The sequence below is a fragment of the Ornithodoros turicata genome, chromosome 1, assembly GCF_037126465.1.
Source record: "Ornithodoros turicata isolate Travis chromosome 1, ASM3712646v1, whole genome shotgun sequence".
Classification (NCBI taxonomy): Eukaryota; Metazoa; Arthropoda; class Arachnida; order Ixodida; family Argasidae; genus Ornithodoros; species Ornithodoros turicata.
The window spans coordinates 63,245,380-63,267,918 of NC_088201.1; the positions used below are offsets into that span (position 1 = coordinate 63,245,380).

Genomic DNA, 22,539 nt, shown 5'->3' on the forward strand with positions numbered 1-22,539 from the left:
GCCGCGTGCATCCTCCGGTCGCCCAAGGAAGACTTCGGACGAGATGTTTAGAAATTGGATGGGGATTGAAAGAGACGAGAGAAATCGCTTTGTAGCTCATCTGCCTTTCCAATGTATGTCAGTGAGGCAGGAAGAGCGCAGAGCTTCCGAACTTGAATAGAGGATGAATGAGGATTGAAGGGGAATAAAAATACCGCATCGTGGTTCGTCTGCTTAGCCGCGTGCATCCTCCGGTCGCCCAAGGAAGGCTTCGGACGAGATGTTTAGAAATTGGATGGGGATTGAAAGAGACGAGAGAAATCGCTTTGTAGCTCATCTGCCTTTCCAATGTATGTCAGTGAGGCAGGAAGAGCACAGACCTTCCGAACTTGAATAGAGGATGAATGAGGATTGAAGGGGAATAAAAATACCGCATCGTGGTTCGTCTGCTTAGCCGCGTGCATCCTCCGGTCGCCCAAGGAAGACTTCGGACGAGATGTTTAGAAATTGGATGGGGATTGAAAGAGACGAGAGAAATCGCTTTGTAGCTCATCTGCCTTTCCAATGTATGTCAGTGAGGCAGGAAGAGCACAGAGCTTCCGAACTTGAATAGAGGATGAATGAGGATTGAAGGGGAATAAAAATACCGCATCGTGGTTCGTCTGCTTAGCCGCGTGCATCCTCCGGTCGCCCAAGGAAGACTTCGGACGAGATGTTTAGAAATTGGATGGGGATTGAAAGAGACGAGAGAAATCGCTTTGTAGCTCATCTGCCTTTCCAATGTATGTCAGTGAGGCAGGAAGAGCACAGAGCTTCCGAACTTGAATAGAGGATGAATGAGGATTGAAGGGGAATAAAAATACCGCATCGTGGTTCGTCTGCTTAGCCGCGTGCATCCTCCGGTCGCCCAAGGAAGACTTCGGACGAGATGTTTAGAAATTGGATGGGGATTGAAAGAGACGAGAGAAATCGCTTTGTAGCTCATCTGCCTTTCCAATGTATGTCAGTGAGGCAGGAAGAGCACAGAGCTTCCGAACTTGAATAGAGGATGAATGAGGATTGAAGGGGAATAAAAATACCGCATCGTGGTTCGTCTGCTTAGCCGCGTGCATCCTCCGGTCGCCCAAGGAAGACTTCGGACGAGATGTTTAGAAATTGGATGGGGATTGAAAGAGACGAGAGAAATCGCTTTGTAGCTCATCTGCCTTTCCAATGTATGTCAGTGAGGCAGGAAGAGCACAGAGCTTCCGAACTTGAATAGAGGATGAATGAGGATTGAAGGGGAATAAAAATACCGCATCGTGGTTCGTCTGCTTAGCCGCGTGCATCCTCCGGTCGCCCAAGGAAGACTTCGGACGAGATGTTTAGAAATTGGATGGGGATTGAAAGAGACGAGAGAAATCGCTTTGTAGCTCATCTGCCTTTCCAATGTATGTCAGTGAGGCAGGAAGAGCACATAGCTTCCGAACTTGAATAGAGGATGAATGAGGATTGAAGGGGAATAAAAATACCGCATCGTGGTTCGTCTGCTTAGCCGCGTGCATCCTCCGGTCGCCCAAGGAAGACTTCGGACGAGATGTTTAGAAATTGGATGGGGATTGAAAGAGACGAGAGAAATCGCTTTGTAGCTCATCTGCCTTTCCAATGTATGTCAGTGAGGCAGGAACAGCACATAGCTTCCGAACTTGAATAGAGGATGAATGAGGATTGAAGGGGAATAAAAATACCGCATCGTGGTTCGTCTGCTTAGCCGCGTGCATCCTCCGGTCGCCCAAGGAAGACTTCGGACGAGATGTTTAGAAATTGGATGGGGATTGAAAGAGACGAGAGAAATCGCTTTGTAGCTCATCTGCCTTTCCAATGTATGTCAGTGAGGCAGGAAGAGCACAGAGCTTCCGAAGTTGAACAGAGGATGAATGAGAATTGAAGGGGAATAAAAATACCGCATCGTGGTTCTCGTGCTTAGCCGCGTGCATCCTCCGGTCGCCCAAGGAAGACTTCGGACGAGATGTTTAGAAATTGGATGGGGATTGAAAGAGACGAGAGAAATCGCTTTGTAGCTCATCTGCCTTTCCAATGTATGTCAGTGAGGCAGGAAGAGGACAGAGCTTCCGAACTTGAACAGAGGATGAATGAGAATTGAAGGGAAATAAAAATGCCGCATCGTGGTTCTTCTGCTTATAGTCGCGTGCATGCTCCGGTCGAGCAAGGAAGAAAGACTTCGGACGAGATGTTCAGAAGTTGGATGCGGGGATTGAAGATGATTGAAGGTGACGAAGAAATCGTTTTGTAGTTCATCTGCCTTCCCATTATACGCTTCCGAAGTTAAAGAGATAGTGAATGAGAGTTTAAGGGGAATATAAAAATGTCGTGCATCGTGCTTAGTCTGTGTAGACACGTGCATGGTCCGGAGGCGCAAGGAACGAAGACTGCGGCCAAAGATGGTTAGAGGATGTGGATGCGGAGACAAAGGACGAAGAAACCGCTTTGTATGTCATGTGTCTTCCCAGTGCATGCCTGTCGCGGATGAACAGGGTACTGCCGTTGAAGTGGGATAGAAGATGGATAAGGCTAGCTACTGTACATATAGTTACTTGTTACTAAGTTACCTGCTAACACTGGTTGATAACTGGTTGATGAGGCGAACTGCCCAGAGGTATACGAACGTGAAGTGTCGCCACTTTGTCTTACAGAGGAGGATGCCCTGTCCCGTAATGTCATGGGATCTGACGGATGCCATATATCTCCTCCACGCGAGGACAGGCGATGCAAGACATCTGGGCAATGATTGGTGGTGTCGCGACTATCTGAATGGGTCCGCAAAGGAGGTATATGACGAGATCAAACTGGGTAAATGTGTTAGGATGGGCGATGGACCATTCAGTGCACCGTCATTTGAGGAAGTATGTGATTTTCAGTGAACGTCACTTGATGAAACGCCCATTTTCCGATGAGTTAATTGTCACTCGATCACTCGTTCAGTGGCAGCCTTTAGTTCCGATGAGGGAACGCATCGTCCGCTCCATACTTTCTGTATACCTGACCAAATTGCTCCTCAGAAAAGGTGAAACATGAAAAATGTCGTAAACAACTAGAAGCCGAGGCAGGCTATAAATATGGACGACACGAACGCGTAAGCCCCCAACGCGCAGAAATTAATTGATTCCCTGAGTTACTTGGAATTCAATGAAAAATGTCTTACATATGGAACATGCATTGAACGTAGAGAGACATGCGAGTAACTTTCGTCATGGGAAATCCCCGTCAGAATTCTACATATATGGCGGGCACTGGCCTAGTGACCTTGAAAGAATGCATCCTGTTTGTGTTGTGTATTTGCGCTTATTTAGTTTTTATCCGTGTTGTTATTGCAATGTTCAACTGTGTCGTAGCGCGACCTCTTCCAAGAAACTATTACGGCGCCTTCTTAGAGAAGCCGCAGGTATACCCTGTACGCGCGAAGACCTTATAACATGTAAGCTCAAAAGTAATGCAGTTTTTTTTTTTTTTCGAACGAGCTATGCAGGTAGTGTCCTCATTACAAATGACAGCGGGAGGTATACCTGACAGTGTAGTGCACCGGCCGCATTGGCGTAGCCTCGAAGAAAAATAGTCAAGGGAACAGCAAACTCTATAGTTGCCGTTGTCGTGTGCTGGAGAAACTCCGTACTATGATTAGTACGGAGTTTCCCCAGCAATGTTACCGTAAGTTCTCCACGTTGACTATTACGTTCGACAATGGCTGGCGACTCAACATTAGAACGTGTACTGTAAAAGTATAAATGTTTGCGAGGACTCAATTTTCGCGAATTTCGCGATCGAACTTTTTTCGCGAAATTAAGGTTCCGCGAAATATAGGTAGCGGGGATGAGAAAGTATGGGCACTGGAATTCATGATAATATGAGGTCCACAAAGACAAACCGCCTTATACTTGACGACCTTTATTGTCTAAAATTCCTTCTTCGCAAATATTTCTATATTTGAAACGCCACATCATCAGTAGTTTATATATATATATATATATATATATATAGACTACAAGCAATAAAGAGACTTGGGAAGCCGTATAAAGATTAAAAACAGTTGCTACTTTTATTACATTAATAATTGAGGGGAAGGTACTAGAAATAGATTTACAGTTACAGTTAGGGGTCGACGTTTCGGCAGGCAGCGCTGCCTTGAACAGGACGGAAGGCAGCGCTGACTGCCGAAACGTCGACCCCTAACTGTAACTGTAAGTCTATTTCTAGTACCTTCCCCTTATTAATGTAATAAAAGCAGCTACTGTTTTTAATTCTTATACGGCTTCCCAAGTCTCTTCATTACTTGTAGTCTATATCTTTTTCGCGTCCATCTGTACCCAGTTATCCATACATCCATATATATATATAAAGAGGGGGAAAAGCCATTAAAAAATAAGTAAAGCTCAGTCACCCTCCCAGGTGTATATCGCTCGCTGAGTGACCCCTGCTTTGCCAATCCCGAACGATGCGCAGCTACCCAGGGCTGACGAGCCGCAAACACGGCGAAACACGTGTCCTCTGGTGCTGTCGCATCGTTCCATGAGTGTATATATATATATATATATATATAAGTATATGGGTATCACTTGGCATTGCAGACACCTGCTTTCACAAAACCAGCACGTATGTCATTGTTATCATTGTTACTGGATTGGAGTTAACGGTAAGGCGCCTGCCGGCATGTAGAGGTCGGATAATTCTCTTTGCTTAATGTCTGCAGTGTCATGAACCCCCGATTCCGCGATTTCCGCTTCCGTCCGCTCGCACACGAATTCGCAACATTAAGGTACCGCGAAATATTCCAGAAACACGCTCCCACACGAATTCGCGAACTATTAAGAGCGCGAAATTAACCACTCTTACAGTATATTCACCCTGCTTGCGCTATAGCCTACCAAAGCTGTTTTGGAGCGCGCGAACTTTAAATATAACGGTAACGATCGTCAAGGTCGGGGCCATGGTTTGCGGTTTTCCAGCAACACGTACGTGCCACAAGTGGTGTATATAGCTTGAACTATCTGCGACTGCAACTGCGATTCTCGCACGCAACTTTTAAACAACTGGTGGTGGCTATAATATTTAGGTTGCAAGGCGTCATTCAATCTGTACCCGAAATTGCCACTCACAAGAAATTGCACAGTCTCGACGAGCAGCGTTTAAAGATAAAAGGCGCCGGGATTCTTGCTCTGTTAGCACCAAATCGCCCGCTTTTTCCGTCCTTGAAATCTCACAATAACGACCTGTGTGATATATTATTGTCAACGTAATTTGTTGGCTGCTCACCTAATATGGGCAAAACCAGACATCGCACCATTCCTTTCTTTTCTTTTTTATATGCATGCATCGGTAAACACCGAAATGGCCACTAAAACATATAAAAACATATATATAAACGCATATTGAACTGCGACGCTGAAATAGATGTTTAGAGGCACTATGAGAGTTATCCGATAGAATGAGTGCCTCCGAGACATGCTGACAAATCGCGAACGCATGATAGGGGACCAAGAAGAAAAAGAAAAAATAAACAACGCTATAATATGTTTGCATAAACATCTTAGTGACATGCTCGATCAACAAACACAACTGCTCTTTTTAGACAAGTTGTGCAACGGTAAGATACATAACTCACTGTGTGTGCCGCTATATACTTATCGTTAGATTGATACGGGTTCCCCCACGTGCGATCAGGGTGACATACGACTTATGAGCCCAATGTAAACAGAGGGGGCAAGGGCAGTAGTGCATTCCTCTGAACCTGTTTCGAGGTGTATATAGCGGTCGCAGGTCGTTTGGCCCAGTACACAGTTGGTGGAGGATGCTGCGACAGTTACTGGTCGGGATATCGCTGCTCGTCGCCGCTTCCTGGGCGATGCGTCTCGACCCCGACGGAAAAGTCCACTACGACGGGTGAGTGCTGTGCAGTGGAAGTGTGTCCTGTGTGTGGTTCGAAAGGTGAAATGCAAAGACTGCATAGACGCGGGCAAGCTGGTGGATATGAGATCCACGAAGGCACGAGCCTGAGCTTGGGCAGTTCGTGTCATCTCGCTGCTGTGTTTGCTGACCAAGCTCAGGCTTTACTCTTCGTGAGGTTCTCAAGAAAGTCATTTTCAGAATCATTTGTTCTTCGGTTGTTTTCTTTTTTTACGCATCGAAGAACAACGTAACATTTACTTGAAGCATAAAGATAAAATCAGTGTTGGGGGTGGCTCGTTACTGGAACTGAGCTACTTTTTCGGAAACTTTTAACTTGCATTCTAAAAACGATTAAAAAAAAAACAGTGCAAAGGGACAACGAAAGGGACAAAAAATCAGTGCTGTGTTTGTCTCGTTTTTTGTCCCTTTCGTTGGGTTCGTTGTCCCCTTGCATTGGGTTTTTTTGTCGTTTTTAGAATGGATAACCAACCCGCCCGATTTTTAACTTTATTTCAACTTTTAACTTAACCCGTTGCTTCTGAACTCCAGTAACTTCTTGAGGGACTTCGTTCTTGTTTTAGCCAACTTTTTCAAAGTAGCTTTGGGTAGGTTCCAAGTTCGTTTTGTTCGATTCTGGTTTACAAACGTCGGTAGACTCCTCACTCTCTAATAAGACGATAGCAGTTGCGCGGCGCGTCTGACTCCGCTCCCTTATTGTTGCGGGGTGAACGCTACAAATTCTGTTTTGGCCTTACATTAGGAGATTCTCGTGACGTCCATCACAGTGTCTAACAGTGTATTTATAATGACAGAGGGCACGGTGTAGCAAGGTTAAAAATTTGTGGAGTTCCGCGAAATGTGCGTAGAGGACAACTCATGGAGCCTAAGCTTTCTATGCCTGTTTGTGCGTTGAAGAACCTGATTGATCAAAATCATCAAATGCCTCCCTAATGAAGTACATCTTTAAAGAAGAGCCTCAAGGGACACTTCTTTCGTCATATGAAAACTATTATAAAACATCTTTCACTGTCCATTGTGAGATCAAGATCCGAATTAATTATAGGAATGTAAAGAAATAAAAAGTGTATATTAGATAGCATGTAACTTAAAAGTAACTCGTTACTTTTGTCGAGTAACTTCCTCATCTCTTGATAATACAGCGTAGACACTGGCAAGCTGGTGGATAAACTTCATGACGGGGACCACTTGAACTTGGGCAAACGAGATGGATGAACGACACTGACACGTTCGTGTCGTCCATCCTATAGTTCGCCCCTGGCTCGGACTTTTCCATCACCGTTGTCCCGAACAATTTTTTGTTATAAAAATATATTGAAAATCTCGAATGGCACACAGGCATCCTTACATCATCGTGTACAAAAGTCATTGTCCCTAAGCTTGGGTTTGACGGTTAATGATGAAACACGTCATATTCCACTGATTGACGCCGTATACTTAGACCCGATGGAAGGAAAGCGGTTTTCCCGACAAAAGCCCCTCATTGGCCTCTTGTATTGTCTCAGTATTCCCTCTAGGGCCCTAAAGCGAAAAGCATGTCGGTTAGGTTGGATTAGGTTAGGGGTCGAGCAAGGTTCTTCTGATGCTTCAATTAAACTCGTCTCAATGGGTTTGTTTCAGTTACGGAGCAACCAACAGAACATGATAAATAAATAAACGTGCTTCGCAGTATGAAAGCAGAATTAATAACGGCATTAGTGCCGTCACATAGACTCAACTGTTCTCGAATCGAGATACAGAAACCGCTTATGCAACAAACGGAACAGAGAGACATTTTTCATTTCATTTTCATTTCGTGGGGCAGTTTTTCTGGCAAGAAGCAATCCCGTTACATGTTCCCTGTGCTCCGACTGTGGCGTACCCCCCCCCCCCCACACACACACAAAAAAAAAAAAAAAAGAGAAAAAAGATGTAGCGTACGTGACATAAGTTATGAACAGTAACAGTATTCCTTCATCCTGGTTTTACGTTGTGACGTGCAACAACCCATGATAAGAAATCACAGTAACTATGATGGAGTTTCCTACCCCTCTGTCCCCCGCTCCTTCCTGCTGTCCTCTCTCCATCTGTCCACGTCTGTACGCCGCTCATAGCCACAGTTGCTTCGCGGCGCTCACACGAAAGTAAAAAAAAAAAAAATAGATGAAGTTTCCAATGTCCAACTGCTCTGCCCGTGCACGTGTACTGCCTGGAAATCATTCGTGAGTAGCTTGTTCGACGTATAGTTCATCCAAGGTGTGGTAGTGACTAACAATCATAATGCAAACATTTAATCACCGTCGGAATCATTTAATCCAAGTCCTTAAGACGCTTGGCGTCGACTTTGACTCGTTTTTCTTTTCTTCTTCTTTTTTTTTTTTTTGTACCTGATTTTTGTCACTAAATCCGAGATACAGGAAACGTCTTCATTGAATTCGCATCGTCTGAACAACACAAGTAACAGGAAATATCCCCTTTCGTAAACAGTATACCACGCGTACACCTCTGGAGCGACGTATACCATGTGGAGATATACTGGTGAGCCATCCCCATGACTCCTAAACGTACCCTACATCCAGGGCCGTCTCAAGGAACAACGCAGGTCCCAGTGCTGTGAATCGATGCCAGATACAAAATTGATGGAGGCACTGAATCATGGCCAAAGGGGCGTTTGCACCATAAAACGCCAAATACGACAAAAATGCTAAAGCAGTACGACAAAAAATTTTACTGCGTTGTTTTACTACGCTTTTGTGCACTCTACCTGACGTCGTATTTTATACATATTCACGTGAGTACAGAACAAGCGTTAGGTACGTAGTTACAAACTTACAAAACTAATTTTGGTTCTGGCGATCTCCGAAATAATACCTGATAACCAAGAGATTCTGGTACTTCTTTTTCGATCGAGATCATTGCAGGGCCGGTCTGTGGTATGGCGCGATGGCCTCACGCTTGGGGAGCGCTATTTTTTCCCCTTTAATGAGTGATGTTCGCCCGCGGCAAGGGGGCCTCTCAAGGCGCGGGGCCCGGTGCGGCCGCACCGGCCGCACATGCCTATAGAGCCGGCCCTGCTTACATCAACGCAGCTTTGGAACGTTCTACTAGTGCCATACAACTTTCTTCCAGACACACAGTGTTTCGACTTTACCCACGTAGCACGACGCAGTTGGAGTTCCTGTACTCCCTGGAGGACAACGACACGGCGGGGGTAAGATCATCAGTTACGTGCATCTTCGGCGGGAGGAAGGACGTATTGCAAGAGCCCGTACCTGAATGACGTAATGAAACTGTTCACCTATGTTCTCGCTATGCTGCAGCGGTACTGATAATGTGGAGTTGTTGTACCCAGGGGTGGGTCCGGCCATGAACAGCATCATGTTTCACGAAGGTCCCCCGGCTGAATAATTAGTACACGGGCGGCTCGATCGAAAAGCTTTCTTTTCAGTGAGCATCCCTGAGACATCGGCCAAGAACTGAGCAGTGAACGGCTCATTTGCGTATGCTCATCAATTAAATAAAATTTCTAACTATTAAATTTCACTTCGGACGCTTTCGGAACCCCTGTTTTACCGATCGGAACCTCAAGTGAAAAGTATTCCGGCAAAGAAAAACGTCGACACATTGTGGTTTTTCGAGTAATTAATTGGTTTCGGTGCCCATGTTTCTTGCGCGGAGTGGCTTATCAATGCGGTGGTGCAAGGGCTCGCCGTTGTCGGCCTCACAGAGGTGGGCAACGTCACGACTGACGCCCTGGGGGAATGTGCGTCCTGGGCCGACTTGTAAGGGAACTGTGCCGACAAATGTCTGAAACTGTCTGAGGAAAACCCAGGACAACCCCCAGAGAGCACAGCCGGCACCGGAATTCGAACCCCGGTACCTCCCAATCTCGAAGCGTATCAATGCGCTCTTTCGGTCAGCTATCCGGCTGCCAATCAGGTGTTTGTCCGCCTAGTTCACACATGAGGGTTCCTGTTAATTATATTCCGTCATTCCCGTGTGTGAACCAGGCGGATGAACGCGTAAGTGGCAGCCGGATAGCTGAACGAAAGAGCGAATTGGTACGCTGCTCCGCACAAGAAATACGTAAATTGAAAACCAATTAATTACTCGCACAATCACAAAGTTCGACGCGTTTATTTGTTTATTTTTGTTGTTGTTTGTTGTATTTCTCGCTGAAGGTCACGACCGGTAAAACAGAGGTTCAGAAAGCGTCTGAGGTAAAATTTAAAAGTTAGGAGGCTTATTTAATTAATGAGCGTATATGCAAACTAGCCGCTCACTGGTCAGTTCTTGGCCGAAGTCTCAGGGTTGATCACTGAAAAGAACACCACCTGTTTACGAATTATTCAGCCTGAGAACATTCGAGAAACACCCGGTATACACTACACAAGGTAAATTGAAACTCTGTGTGACGCGCCTGCTAGCATATACACCGAACGTCTGTACACTGTCACGTACCTCATTGCGGTGGAAATCGCAATATCATAACTATACTCAAAGAGTGCCTTCCCTCAATCTGTGTCTGGTAGAAAAGTCCGCCATATTGTCCCGATTGTGGTTAATTTCCAGAACAACGTACGTGCTTCTATCACAGTGAAAAACTACGTGAAGAGAGGACCTCCTTGTGGACATTCTTGCAACGTTCTTTTAGAGGCACGGGATACTGATACGTACGGTGTTGTTGGTGGTTGCAGTACGACTTCTGGATCGAGCCCTCTTACGTGGACCGCTTCGTAGACGTCAGTGTCGCCCCTGAGGAGAAGAGGCATTTTGTCCAAGAACTACAGGAGAGAAACATCTCTAGCGAAGTGCTCATCGAGGACGTACAAGCGTACGACAGTAAACTCGAGTTTGCTTTCCTAAATATTGTTTTCCTTACTTTCTATGTTTCCATGTTATTGTGCAAGCTGATGCTCTTGTGCGTTACATGACCTATTTTTTGGCGGCTTCGTTTCCAGCGAGATCCACAACTCTACAACAGGATTCAACGACACCCCCGATCTAAGGTACTCGCGAAGCTTCTTCAACGACTATCAGCGACTAAGTACGGTACGTCATTACTCTGAAACTTCCAGCCGAATTGCGGGACATGAATGGCCGAGCTTGTGAAAGCATTCGTGCTGAAGACTGGGATGTGGTGGGTCCGAATCCTATCACCGACTGTGGTGCCTTAGGTTTTCCCCAAGTTTTCCGGCAGACTTTCCACACTAACATCGGCACAGTTCCTCTTGAAGTCGGCCCAGGACACATGTTAACCCCCTGTCCCCCACTCCTTCCTGCTGTCTTCTGTCCACGTCTGCACGCCGCTCATAGCGACAGTTGCTTTGCGGCGCTAACCCGGAATAAAAAAAAAAAAAATAAAGCTTAACCCTATTGATATTAGGTCAACCACCGTGTAGGTCCGTCCATAGCCTTATAGGGCCACGTGACGGGTACCACACGATCAAAAAATTACCGCCAGCGATGGCCTTATAAAAAAAAAAAACGGAACCCGAGTAAGGGACAGAGGAGGGACGACACGACGTCGTGTCGTCCCTCCTCTGTCCCTTTCTCGGGTTCCGTTTTTTTTTTTTTTTTTCACTATGTACCAGCTGACCTGCACACTTGCCCTTTTGGCATTTAAACACGTTTTTCACAATGCCCAGGTGTATGCAGACATTTTTCTTTTAACGAAGTTTTTTTTTATGAAAAGCTACGACAAACAGCACAGAATGCCGTTTTTGCAGGCAGGTCATACTGCCCAGTGACGTTTCTGGCACGACGAATATTTAATTATCCAAAATTCATTAATAAAATTTTTTTGTGGTTATCTGGCAACATGTTAGATTGCGAAATACGCTATAACAGCTCTGCGCATGAGAGGAGGTAAAGTGTAGGTGCTGGTGAAAGGGCTCGCCGTTGCCTGCCTCACAGAGGTGGGCAACGTCACGACTGACGCCCTGGGGGAATGCGCGTCCTGGGCCGACTTCTACGGGAATTGTGCCGACATATGTCTGAAAGCGTCTGAGGAAAACCCAGGAAAACCCCCAGGCAGCACAGCCGGCACCGGGAGGTAAAGTGTAGACAAACCACGTGACGAAGCGTCTGTCCACTCACATGGCAGCAATAAGAGGGTGCTCGCTCGTAGGCCTCGCTTCACGAGGGAAGGCCACACAGGGAAGGGAAGTCCACAGAGGGAAGGGATTTCACAGGGAAGGCCACGTGCGTCTCGCGTTGGGCCGTTATCCCTAGAGTCACTAAATAGGGAGCAGAGTAGCGAGGTAGTGACACTGAGCCACAGCGGCGAGCGAGACCGCCATCTTGGGTCCGACGCGGCTGCGTAGCTTATCAATGGGACACCAACCTCCCCCTTCTCCGCCGGAGAACAGCGCGTAGTCGAGCCAGCGCGCAACCGAGGAAACCGGTTTTGGATGGAGGGGGCTCGACATGGACGGCGCGTTCGTGGAAGGACGAACCACGTGACACGGTCGGCCCAACCAAGGACACCGAACGGCGGCTCCGGCGCGGAAAAGGAATGCGACACTCTGTACCCTTTTTTAGTGACTCTATAGTTATCCCTTTATTTGGAAGGTTCAATGAGGTCGTTCCCCAGACGCACGGGAAGAGAGAGAAACTGCGGGGCTGCGCACCTACTTGCGTAGCGTATTGGAGACAGTCATTGTCTAAAGCCAGCTCAATTTCCGCAGTTTTTAAAAATGCTTTTTAAAAACGCTGAAACGGGCACGTAATTCGACATATCCATGTTTCCACGGAATTCAGCCAAAACCAAACGGCAAGCGAGAACCGTGTGCCGGAAGAACAATGCACTACGGGAGGCTTTGCCACCTTCCCTCAACTGATGGCTATGCTACCGGCGTTCTCTGGGTGTTCTTTCGCGCTGGGTTTCGGTTGAATTAAGGGCGAGAGATCTGGTGATGGGAGTATAGTTTCTACTTTCCGTAGAGAGGTTCGGTGATGTGTTGCGAGTACGGTAGCTGCTTGCAGGAGACGTCCGACGAGAGGGATAACTCAACAGCAACAATATTTAATACAAATATATACAAGGCATATACAAATCAAGGCAAAGGCTTACTGATTAAGAACTCGGGGGACGTGAAGGTGACAAGGTCCCAGACCTTCCGGTGGTGAGAGTCCCCGCTCGAGCTGTCGCAAATTAGGGGGTGTCAAAGAAAGATGAAAGAAAATTGAGGCTTTGTATGTGTTTGTCCCTTCTATGTCGTTCCAGCCTCAGAACATCAGTTCTCTCATGTTGTAGGGGGTGTTCGCTTATAAAGACCAAAATTGGCCGCTGCCCACCAACATGGTAGCGCCAATCAAAACATTCAAAAGAAAGCGAAACCAACCGTCTAATTGGTAACATTAACTAGGTTGGACACGTGAAATCCTCCGCCCCCACTTGGACTAAATCTGTTAATCCCGTCCGCCATCTTGGACATGTCGTAGTGTCCACAGTGCTTTCGGCTCAAAAGCGAGCTGACCAAATGGGTCACGAGTGGCAGAGTTCCAAGAAGAGCAGCTGCACGCTGCGAGCACAAAGAGATATTCAGCTGGTCGTTCAGTCTGGCGACGATGGAGAGGAAAATAAAAATGTTTACGTAGTTACAGGTTTAACCTTTACAATGGGTATCTCAAAGTACGTGCGCGTCTCAGGACAACAATGGCTCCCTGCAATTCCGCTATCTAAGATGTGCCCGATAAAATCTAATTAAAAAGCCGCGCATTTCCGTTCGTAATGTGCGAAGATGTGAGAGCGGTAGCACGGCACACACCGCTTGTTCGCCAGAAAACTCATTGCCCAACAGTTCGTGATATTGCGTGCTGGCTGGTGCCACGTCGGTTCGAAGCCGCAGTCTATCGCACACGTCGCACGCGCATCCGAATTCGTTATTGACAAACTTGTCCGCAAACTCTGCCGGATACGCACTCGTTTGACGTGCACATCCCGAACCGTGTACGTCTCCTTTCCTCGATATCGCGTGCATGGTCTCCAGTGCGGTGTCTCCTCGTCTTTGCTTCATTGCATCCGCTACGCGTTGCTACACCTCCGGGTCTTCTTCTCACTTGCGTCTCTTTGACCTCCGCTTTGCGTTGCATTCACCTCTGAGACTTCTCGCGTTCTCCTAAGTCCTATCCGTGGCACGTGCGGCTTCTCGTTGTGCCTCAGTTTGTGTATGACGACGCTCACGAGCAGCAGCGGCGCGTTGCGCTTTGTCACTCTCGCTCTTCGGCTGGCGTGAGGAGTCTGGTCTCTCTGCGATGCGCTTGACTACCGCGCAGGCCAATGGCGGTTCTGCAGGTGGTGTGATATATCATTGGTGGCATCCACTGTATCACGTGATGTTGTAACGCTGGCGCCAGTGACGTCATCTTGTTTCTGCTACGCTCGCCATAATCACCGTCAACGCCGCAAAACCTCCCTGCTACAGCTATCGATGTAAAATTTTAATACGTTTAGGTAGTGTTAATCATCTGGTAATCACATACTCTCCTGCACGGAATGCAAAGTGTGCCGAGTGCAAAGTGTACTTGAAGCAGCCCGAGAACAAAGACGCACCCGACGCCGCTGCACTCTCAACTGATCGTTTATTAAGCACAGACATTTCTATTTATACAGAAAAGCGACTTGTCACAGGTGTGGTTTGTGTCTTCGTCCTCTGGCTGTGCTTCAAGTACACATCACGCTATACCAACTACGGCAAAAGTGTTCGGTTGCAGGGGAGCTGTTACATTGCAAAACGAGGAAACCTGAGACAAACAGCACAGAGGAACCTCAAAAGAACGTGTTGTGCTGTGCTCCTTTGTCTCGGTTTTCCTCCTTTTGATATATAAACTACCCCGTTTTTGCACATTGGTCCACTTGCAAAAACGGTATGCGTGTTCTTGTCATAACAAATCCCGTATGCAATAAAAACAAACACCCTGGACAAAAGCGCAAACACCAAAAAAAGGCGTTGCTTTGGCGTTCACCAAGAAAAAACTTGCCCAGTTGCATGTGTTCCTGTATGTATTTTTTTCATAAAATGTGTCATATCTGCATTTGACTTGCCTTGCAGATTCACAACTATCTAGAGGGACTTACTATAAGAAGGAAGGAACTGGCTACTGTTGTCAACATTGGCAAGTCATTTGAAGGCAAGGAACTTCGAGTACTGAAGGTGAAACCACGTTATTATTAGAGTTAAAGCTGAATAAGGGGAATACCGAAGTGGTTGCAACTTCAGGCTTCATTGCAGTATAGGCCGCCTTAAAGGAGCGTGGAGGGCACCTCGAACACATCTGTCTCTCTCTCTCTCTCTCTCTCTTTTTTTCTTCTTTTTTTATTACCGCGTAATGTGCAAATACTACCTTCAGGAACTGACACTCAAAATATTTCATTTGGAAAGCACGCATTTCCTTAGAAAATTCGTTTACAAGAATGCGCGCAGCGGCGGCAAGCTCTCCCAGCTCCTTTTGTTGTGTTGTGACGTCAGCTCATCCGGGCGCTTTTACTGGCTGCCGAGAAGCATCTACTAAAACGCGGGAGCAAGGCGACCTGTCGACTGCTCTGTGTCAGACGAGGGTCGCGGCGGCGCCAAATACAACAGCAAAAGGAAAGAAGGAAAAAAGAAGGCGCGCGCATCACTATTGGGCGGACAAGATTACGTCAGAGACTGGCAGGCGAGGGAAGAGGCTTTTCCGAGATTGGAAAGCTATCTTGCGCAAAAGGATGGCGCACTCCAGTCGTCGCGAACAAGTGTGTCCCATGGCTTGTAATCCTAATTTCTATTCCTCTTGACATATTTTCTTTCGATCACTTCTCGTACCCCCCGCCCCTCCCATGAAGTGTATCACTGGATTGGCATTTGTTGAAAATGGAATACTGCGAATTTACTCGACAAAGCACGTCACGGTTATTAAATAAACGAATTAAGGCGGACTCATGCGGTCTAGTTAACGTTCGCTAAGAGAGTTGGCTGCACTGTCGCAAAATTGTTTTCTTCACGTTGCTTTGCTGCCGCGCTTTAAGGAAGTGACGTAATCGGCGCCGGCATGCAGAACATGCTACCAAACGACAAAGCCATTATTTTCATTCGCAGGGATCCGGAAAACTGCAGTAAGCTTGTCAAATTTGTTCATTGCAATCAATTCCCCAACTGTTACTATAGGGAATGACATCATTTTGGCCCAAATATCGCGGGCGGGCGTGTCGAGAGAAGCGATTTTGCTGCATCTCCCATAGACTCTCATGTATTGAAAATTTTACAAACTTTAATTCGCAAAATAAAAAAAAAAAACAGCGGATCGCGTCAGGCCTTCAAAAATATGTCATTCCCGAAATTTAGCGAGGTTTACGAGAACCCTGTGAACAAAAATTCCCCATAGAATTAAGTCCGCCTTAAAATGATAAAGATTGCGCAGCATACCGCGATCTGTGTGTGCAACAATTAGAACAGCTGCGTCGCCCTGCGGTAAAGTCCGTCATTGGATGCAGAAATCGTCTGCTCTTGCGAGCGCTAGTGCACCGGTGTAAGCAGACGACTTTCAGAAGTGACTGGGGACCGGCGGGAACTCTCGTACCTTTTCTTTCAGTTCTCCGGCGAAAGACGCACATCCTATGAAGTGGCCTACTTGCTGGTTTAGAACAACTATGTCAATACTCACAGACAAGTTAAAAGTCGCAGGCCAACACCACCAACAAACCTGAAGTCGTCCATCGTCGGCGTGTGGTCGCGTTACAGCTCCGACCAAAAATATATCACGCGCGCGTCCATTACACTCCCCGTTGCACACTGATCATGTTCCGAAAGTGTCGCTGACGATGTACATGGAGAAGCAGTGCGTGTTCATAAAAATCGCATTAGATACTCGCGGAAAGAAAACACGTGACTTAGCCTCCACGTATCCGATTATGCGCCATATTCTCGGAAACCCCACATTCAATGCACGGACTACATTATCGGCTCGCGGAGATATACGTCTGTCGATTTCGAGAGCAAAGGGGAGATTATGGAAATGATTCAACTCAAGATCCTTCTGTAAGTTACAAGTGCCATGGAAACGGCGGCAACTGAAAAACTGCTGCTTTGCTCTGAAACGACTTCGTTATTCTGAATGAAACTTTGGCGGTTGTATGTGTGCAGCACTCGTGCATATGGCCTTGGCTAAGTCTCTGAATCGCCCCGGCTGTACCCGACCGTCCATTTAAGCATTTCAAAATTAGCCACAAGCATGATCTCGCAGCAGAACGCACAGAAGGGTACCGAGTCAGCACGTAGCGTTATAATGCACTAGAGTCATTATACGTCCGGATTAAAACAATGCTGGTGACCTCGCTCTATTTGAATGAGTGAATTTTTATCTTGCGTTTTAAATTTTTTTGTTCAGTCTACCTTTAGACTTCCTTACGAATCGCGTGGCTGAAGCTCTAATAGCGTTACACTTTTGCAGCTTTCTACTGGCTCAGCTAAAATGTCCGTGTGGTTAGATGGCGGTATGCACGCTAGAGAATGGATTTCACCTGCCACTGTCACGTATATCCTCGAGGAGGTAAGCTGTCGTACCCGTATCCTTTTTGACAGGTATAAGTTAACAAAGAAATGAACAGGCAACATTTATGCTGGATATACATGAAGCGGATTAATGAACATGCAGCGTTGCATGCTGATGGAAAATATGCATTTGCAATACAATTCACGTCCTAACCATCAGTGTTCTGTTGACAGCTGGTCGGAGGCTACGGCAACGATAATGACACTACTAAGATACTAGACACGTTCGACATCTACGGCCTGCCAGTCGCCAATCCGGACGGCTACGAGCACACACACAAATATGTAAGTTTATACAGAGAGCCAGAACGTGGAACCATGTTGTTAGAAACCACTTTCGTGACCGTACCATATACTGTAGAACCCTTCAATTTCGATGCCCCAATGTTTCGCGAGTACGGCGCAGAGCTCTTTTGGATTCTGCATGGATGCGCGAATTTATGACTCTTATTGGTTCGTTTCGCGATAAGTCTGAGATTACCCGTATACCACGCTTGATAAAATCGGCATTGCGCATCTCTGTGCTGTAAAGTAATTTGAACGCTTGTTGGTAACCTGAGCAACCAGCTGTAAAAATAAAAGTTGGCGATTGCAGCACAGTTTCTGAAGTGTCAAATCCCGATCGAAATTTTCGCGTGCCCTTAAAATTGGCAAAATCTGCGAAAATGCGCTGGCGAACATTATGGGTTTTAGAGGTAATTACCGTATTTTCACGCGTATTAGCCGCGGCTTATGCGCGATTTATTTTTTTTGCGGACGCTCTGCGGCTTATCCGTGGGTGCGGCTTATCTGGTGACTATTTTTCCCTGGTACTTTCCCCATACCGCGGGTTAAACGAAAGAGCCGACAGTGCCTCATGTTTTTCGGAACAGGACCGCCCTGCCAGTGCACGAACAATACCGAACAGGGGCGGATCCACTCCACATTCGAGTGGACTAACCCGTCAATCCACCAAAAACACGCAACAAGGGCACAATCCGATCTTAGTAGAACACTAGAACTGACCTCCTTATATACATCATGCCGACACCGGAATGTGGACAGGGTTTATGGCCGTCCCCACAGTCTCCTTTGTCGGCAGACCCACAGGAAGGGTTCAATACACCTGTCATCGGGATAAAACCTGGTCAGCTAAGCGCCAGTTCTCATTTGACGAGAGCAGCAGCATTCGTGGACACGGGCACGGCAGTTAGAGGTGAGGCATGGCTCCAACGCTGAGGCATAGCCACGACAGCGGCTTCAAACTAACAGTCGTCGACTTCGCGGACAAGTACGGGAACAGGGCAGCTGGCAGGGAGTACGGCGCTGACGAGCGTTGAGCGTCTCTGTTGATTTTGTATGTGCATCACTGGTTTAGCGCACAAAGCAGTCGCGTCGTATTACCCGCGGCTTATCTGCGAGTGCGGCTTATCTACAAAAACATTTTCAAAATGTATCTAAAAACGAGTCCTGCGGCTTATCTGCGGTGCGGCTAATACGCGTGAAAATACGGTACAGACGATTTCTATGCGTTTTACGTATGCCAGAACCGCGCTTTCTGGTGGAGAGACAAACACGACCCCCAAATCTGCCCTTTTTGGGGGAACGATTTCCCTCGCCTTTTTTTGCGCGGCGCGCTTTCTGAAAAACGGCAACGACGTCAGCGCACCGGAAGGAACAGATGTTGTCATTGCGCCGAACTTTTATCCTTCACAATTAAGCAGTTCATTTGAAAAAATAAAATAATTAGGGTAACGCCCCAGGAGGGCGCTAGTGCGGCCATGAGGCGCCTCACTTGAACTAGAATCGCTATTTATTATTACCGAAAAAAAGGGGGAATTTCCCTGCTTTATAAAATCCTGTCTATGGTCCCTGCATATTCGTCTTTTTTCTCATTCAGAACCGCTTGTGGAGGAAGACCCGGTCTACAACGTCCAGTTACTTTTGCCGTGGTGCAGACCCAAATCGAAATTTTGGCTATCAGTGGTACAGTGAGTATGCACATGCCTTCTGGTAGTGGTTAGGGTGGCCGCTTTCCACTTCGAGACTGGGAGGTGACACGGGCTGTCACCGGCTGTGCTGTCTGAGGTTTTTCCTGGGTTTTCCGAAGACTTTCCAAACCAATGTTGGCACGGTTCCCCCTGAAGTCGGCCCAGGACGCATACTAACCCCTCTGTCCCCCACTCCTTCCCGCTGTCCTCTCTCCATCTGTCCACGTCTGTACGCCGCTCATAGACACAGTTGCTTCGCGGAGCTAACACGGAATTTAAAAACAACACATACCTTCTGCGCAACTTAATACGATACACCATATATCCATTGGAGAGAACTCGTGGAGAAACGATTGGGGGCACGCGTGGCGAAACGTACGACACTGGGCGTCTTCCGTACTTGTTTGTAGCACAAATCCCCTTGCTCATGAAACTGCCTAGAAGCGCGGGAATATGGATGGGTGAGCTGCGATTACCCGGAAACATCAAGGCGGGCAATGCCAACGCCATCTAGAGCAAACAGGATTTGTTGAACTCCGTACTTCCCATGATCCCAGGGTATCCTTTCAGCCATACTTTTCAGTAGCTGTGGCCATAGAAACGGGCCACTAATTGGTCTAGACTGCATTGGCAAGAACCAGCTGCTGCACTTGTGTTTCTTCTTTGTATTCTTATTTGTTTGCCCGCGAGATGACAGCGACATATCCTTCTTCGGCAGCTGGCGGCTCAAGCAATCGCCCATGTTCGGAGATCTACGCTGGTAGTAAAGCGTTCTCAGAGCCAGAGACAAAGGCAATCTCCAACTTCATCTACGCCAGAAGGAAAGAGATGCTGGCCTACGTTACGTTCCACTCCTATTCCCAACTATGGCTTACGCCGTGGGGATTTACGCCCACTTTGCCAAAGACCTACAGAGAACTTGTAAGGCGTAGTTTTCGTAGGTTCCCCAGAAAGATTTCCCGCACAGAAAGCCGGTGGGAGTGCTGAACTGGGACATTCCTTCATTGCAGGAGCGAGTAGCAAGAATCGCAACGGAAGCCCTGAAGCAAGTGCATGGGACGCAATATACCGTGGGAACGTCAACGAACCTACTGTGTAAGACGAATGACAGTTTCTGTTCGCTAGCGCTTTATTGAGTTATATTTGTGTGCGCAATTTCTTGGCAGAGTTCACAATTTAGACACACAAACGAGCAAGCCGATCTTAGTGTGGCGAATCTTTAATCTCTATAACAATAAGCATGCAGGGTGTCCCACAAAACGTGTAACATTATAATTGAAGAACTACGCCACCTAGAATCATGAGGTCAACGGCGTTTGTTCTTATTAGGTTTTTGCCACCTCCGGATGTGAATGCCGTACAACGTAAGTTTAATTATGTAAATTTTCGCGTACTGAACTATATTTATAAATTCGTTTTTATTTTTCAAATTCCGTGTTAGCGCCGCAAAGCAACTGTGGCTATATATGAGCGGCGTACAGACGCGAACTGAACTTGGAAATTTGCCAAGTAAAGGTCACTTTTTTTTCCCCCGCATCAATGTGAAGAGCGTGCCGAATTTACTCCAATAATGATAATTGAAGGAACATTGAGGAGCTATCACATCGGAAAAAATAGCTGAACATCATGCTCTACGGAGCTCCCAGAGGATAGTGCGCGACCAATTTTTCAGCACAGTCGTTGTCAGTCCGACTAAAGGAGGTTTGATACACAGCCCACACCGGCGTCGTAGAAAAAGATAACACAGACATGACTTATCACGTCGTGGCTTCCCCTGTGATCATGCCTTCCTTCTCCCAATTTCAGGAACTGTCACGTTTTCTACTATCAGTCTGTGGGCTGAGTTTGCGACCTCCTGTCGTCGGACTGACCGCAACTGCGCTCAAAAAGTCGTCGCGCGATATACTCGGGTGCTCCGAAACGCAAGATGTTCGGCTATTTTTTCCAATGGGATAGCTCCTGAATATCGATATCAATTATTATGAATTTGAGTAAATTGGGCACACTCCCTTCATATTGGTGGAGCAAAAAAAGTGACCTTTAGTTGGCAAATTTCCGAGTTCAGGTCGCAAAAAATTACATAATTAAATTTAGGTTACATGGGATTCATATCTAGAGGTGGCAAAAACCTAGTAAGAACAAGCAGCATGATTCTAGGTGCCGTAGTTTTTCAATTATAATTCAGTGGCACGTTTTCTGGGACACCCTGTATATCCTTGCACACACACGCACACACACGCTCCTGAGAATTAAATGATTCAGGACTAGCGCCGGAGGTCTTGTTTGTCGCGGAAAATTTGGTAGGCGACGCGGACACCCATGAAGCGTCTTGACCCTTTTGGTTGCGTTGCCGCAGAGACACAATCCTTCACAGTCGCCTGGATGGTGTAGGTTCTGACGAGGCTGGGCCCTGCAGAGTTTTGGAGATATGTTGATATTGTCAAAAAAAAAAATTAGGAGAGTTGAGTTTGAATGCGTTTGGATATATGTAAAGAAGAAGAGAATACAGTCTCCTACCGCTGTCAGGCTGTGCCTATTGTGATCATCCAAGTGTATTCTGCAAAGGTTTACAATATTGACAGTTCAACGAGCCAGTAAAAAAGCAAGCAAGAAAAGTGTATTTTTTCTTCTTCCTTTGCAGATGTGGCATCCGGCGGTTCTGACGACTGGGCACACGGCGAGGCACACATCCCATTTTCGTACACCGTCGAACTACGTGACAAAGGAAGATATGGCTTCATGCTACCGAGGGAACAAATTATTCCAACGGGAGAGGAAACGTGGGCTGGCATCAAGGCCATGCTCCTCGAACTGGTCAACAAAGTCTAAACCACCGGACATTCAGCTCTTTACATACATGTGATGACATGCGCGGTTTAATTTATTTATTTACATAAACGGAACTGAGCCAGGATACGGTTTTATTTATTCAGTTTATCATGAAAAAATGAGGTAGGGCCACATAGGAAATAGTGACGGTGCCGCAGCTCTGACTCTCTATGAGTTCACCGACAACTGCACAGGTCGATGTATATGTAGTCCCAGAAACTATCGTCGTTATCGTTGTTTGTTACCCGTGACCATTAAAGGCTCGACGGAGATAAATTATGCGCTGTAACAGA

At 46.8% G+C, this 22,539-nt stretch overlaps 1 protein-coding gene across 1 annotated transcript; it reads left to right on the top strand.

Moving 5' to 3' along the window:
- Nucleotides 1-5,832: 5,832 nt before the first annotated feature.
- On the top strand, nucleotides 5,833-22,331 carry LOC135399659 (carboxypeptidase B-like). Its single transcript, XM_064631398.1, has 11 exons — nucleotides 5,833-5,913; nucleotides 9,046-9,127; nucleotides 10,614-10,750; nucleotides 10,878-10,968; nucleotides 14,973-15,074; nucleotides 17,347-17,445; nucleotides 17,622-17,732; nucleotides 19,327-19,417; nucleotides 20,136-20,338; nucleotides 20,428-20,512; nucleotides 22,059-22,331. Exons 1-11 carry the CDS (start codon nucleotides 5,876-5,878, stop codon nucleotides 22,244-22,246), a joined length of 1,227 nt encoding a protein of 408 aa, XP_064487468.1. The 5' UTR covers nucleotides 5,833-5,875; the 3' UTR covers nucleotides 22,247-22,331.
- Nucleotides 22,332-22,539: the final 208 nt, after the last annotated feature.

What these genes read in the sequence shown, in the direction of transcription:
- LOC135399659 (XM_064631398.1), top strand. Translation starts at nt 5,876, where the DNA reads ATGCGTCTCGACCCCGACGGAAAAGTCCACTACGACGG. An exon ending in CTCATCGAGGACGTACAAGC is followed by an intron (nt 10,751 to 10,877) that starts GTACGACAGTAA and finishes CTTCGTTTCCAG; the next exon opens with CGAGATCCACAACTCTACAA. An exon ending in TTTTGGCTATCAGTGGTACA is followed by an intron (nt 19,418 to 20,135) that starts GTGAGTATGCAC and finishes CTTCTTCGGCAG; the next exon opens with CTGGCGGCTCAAGCAATCGC.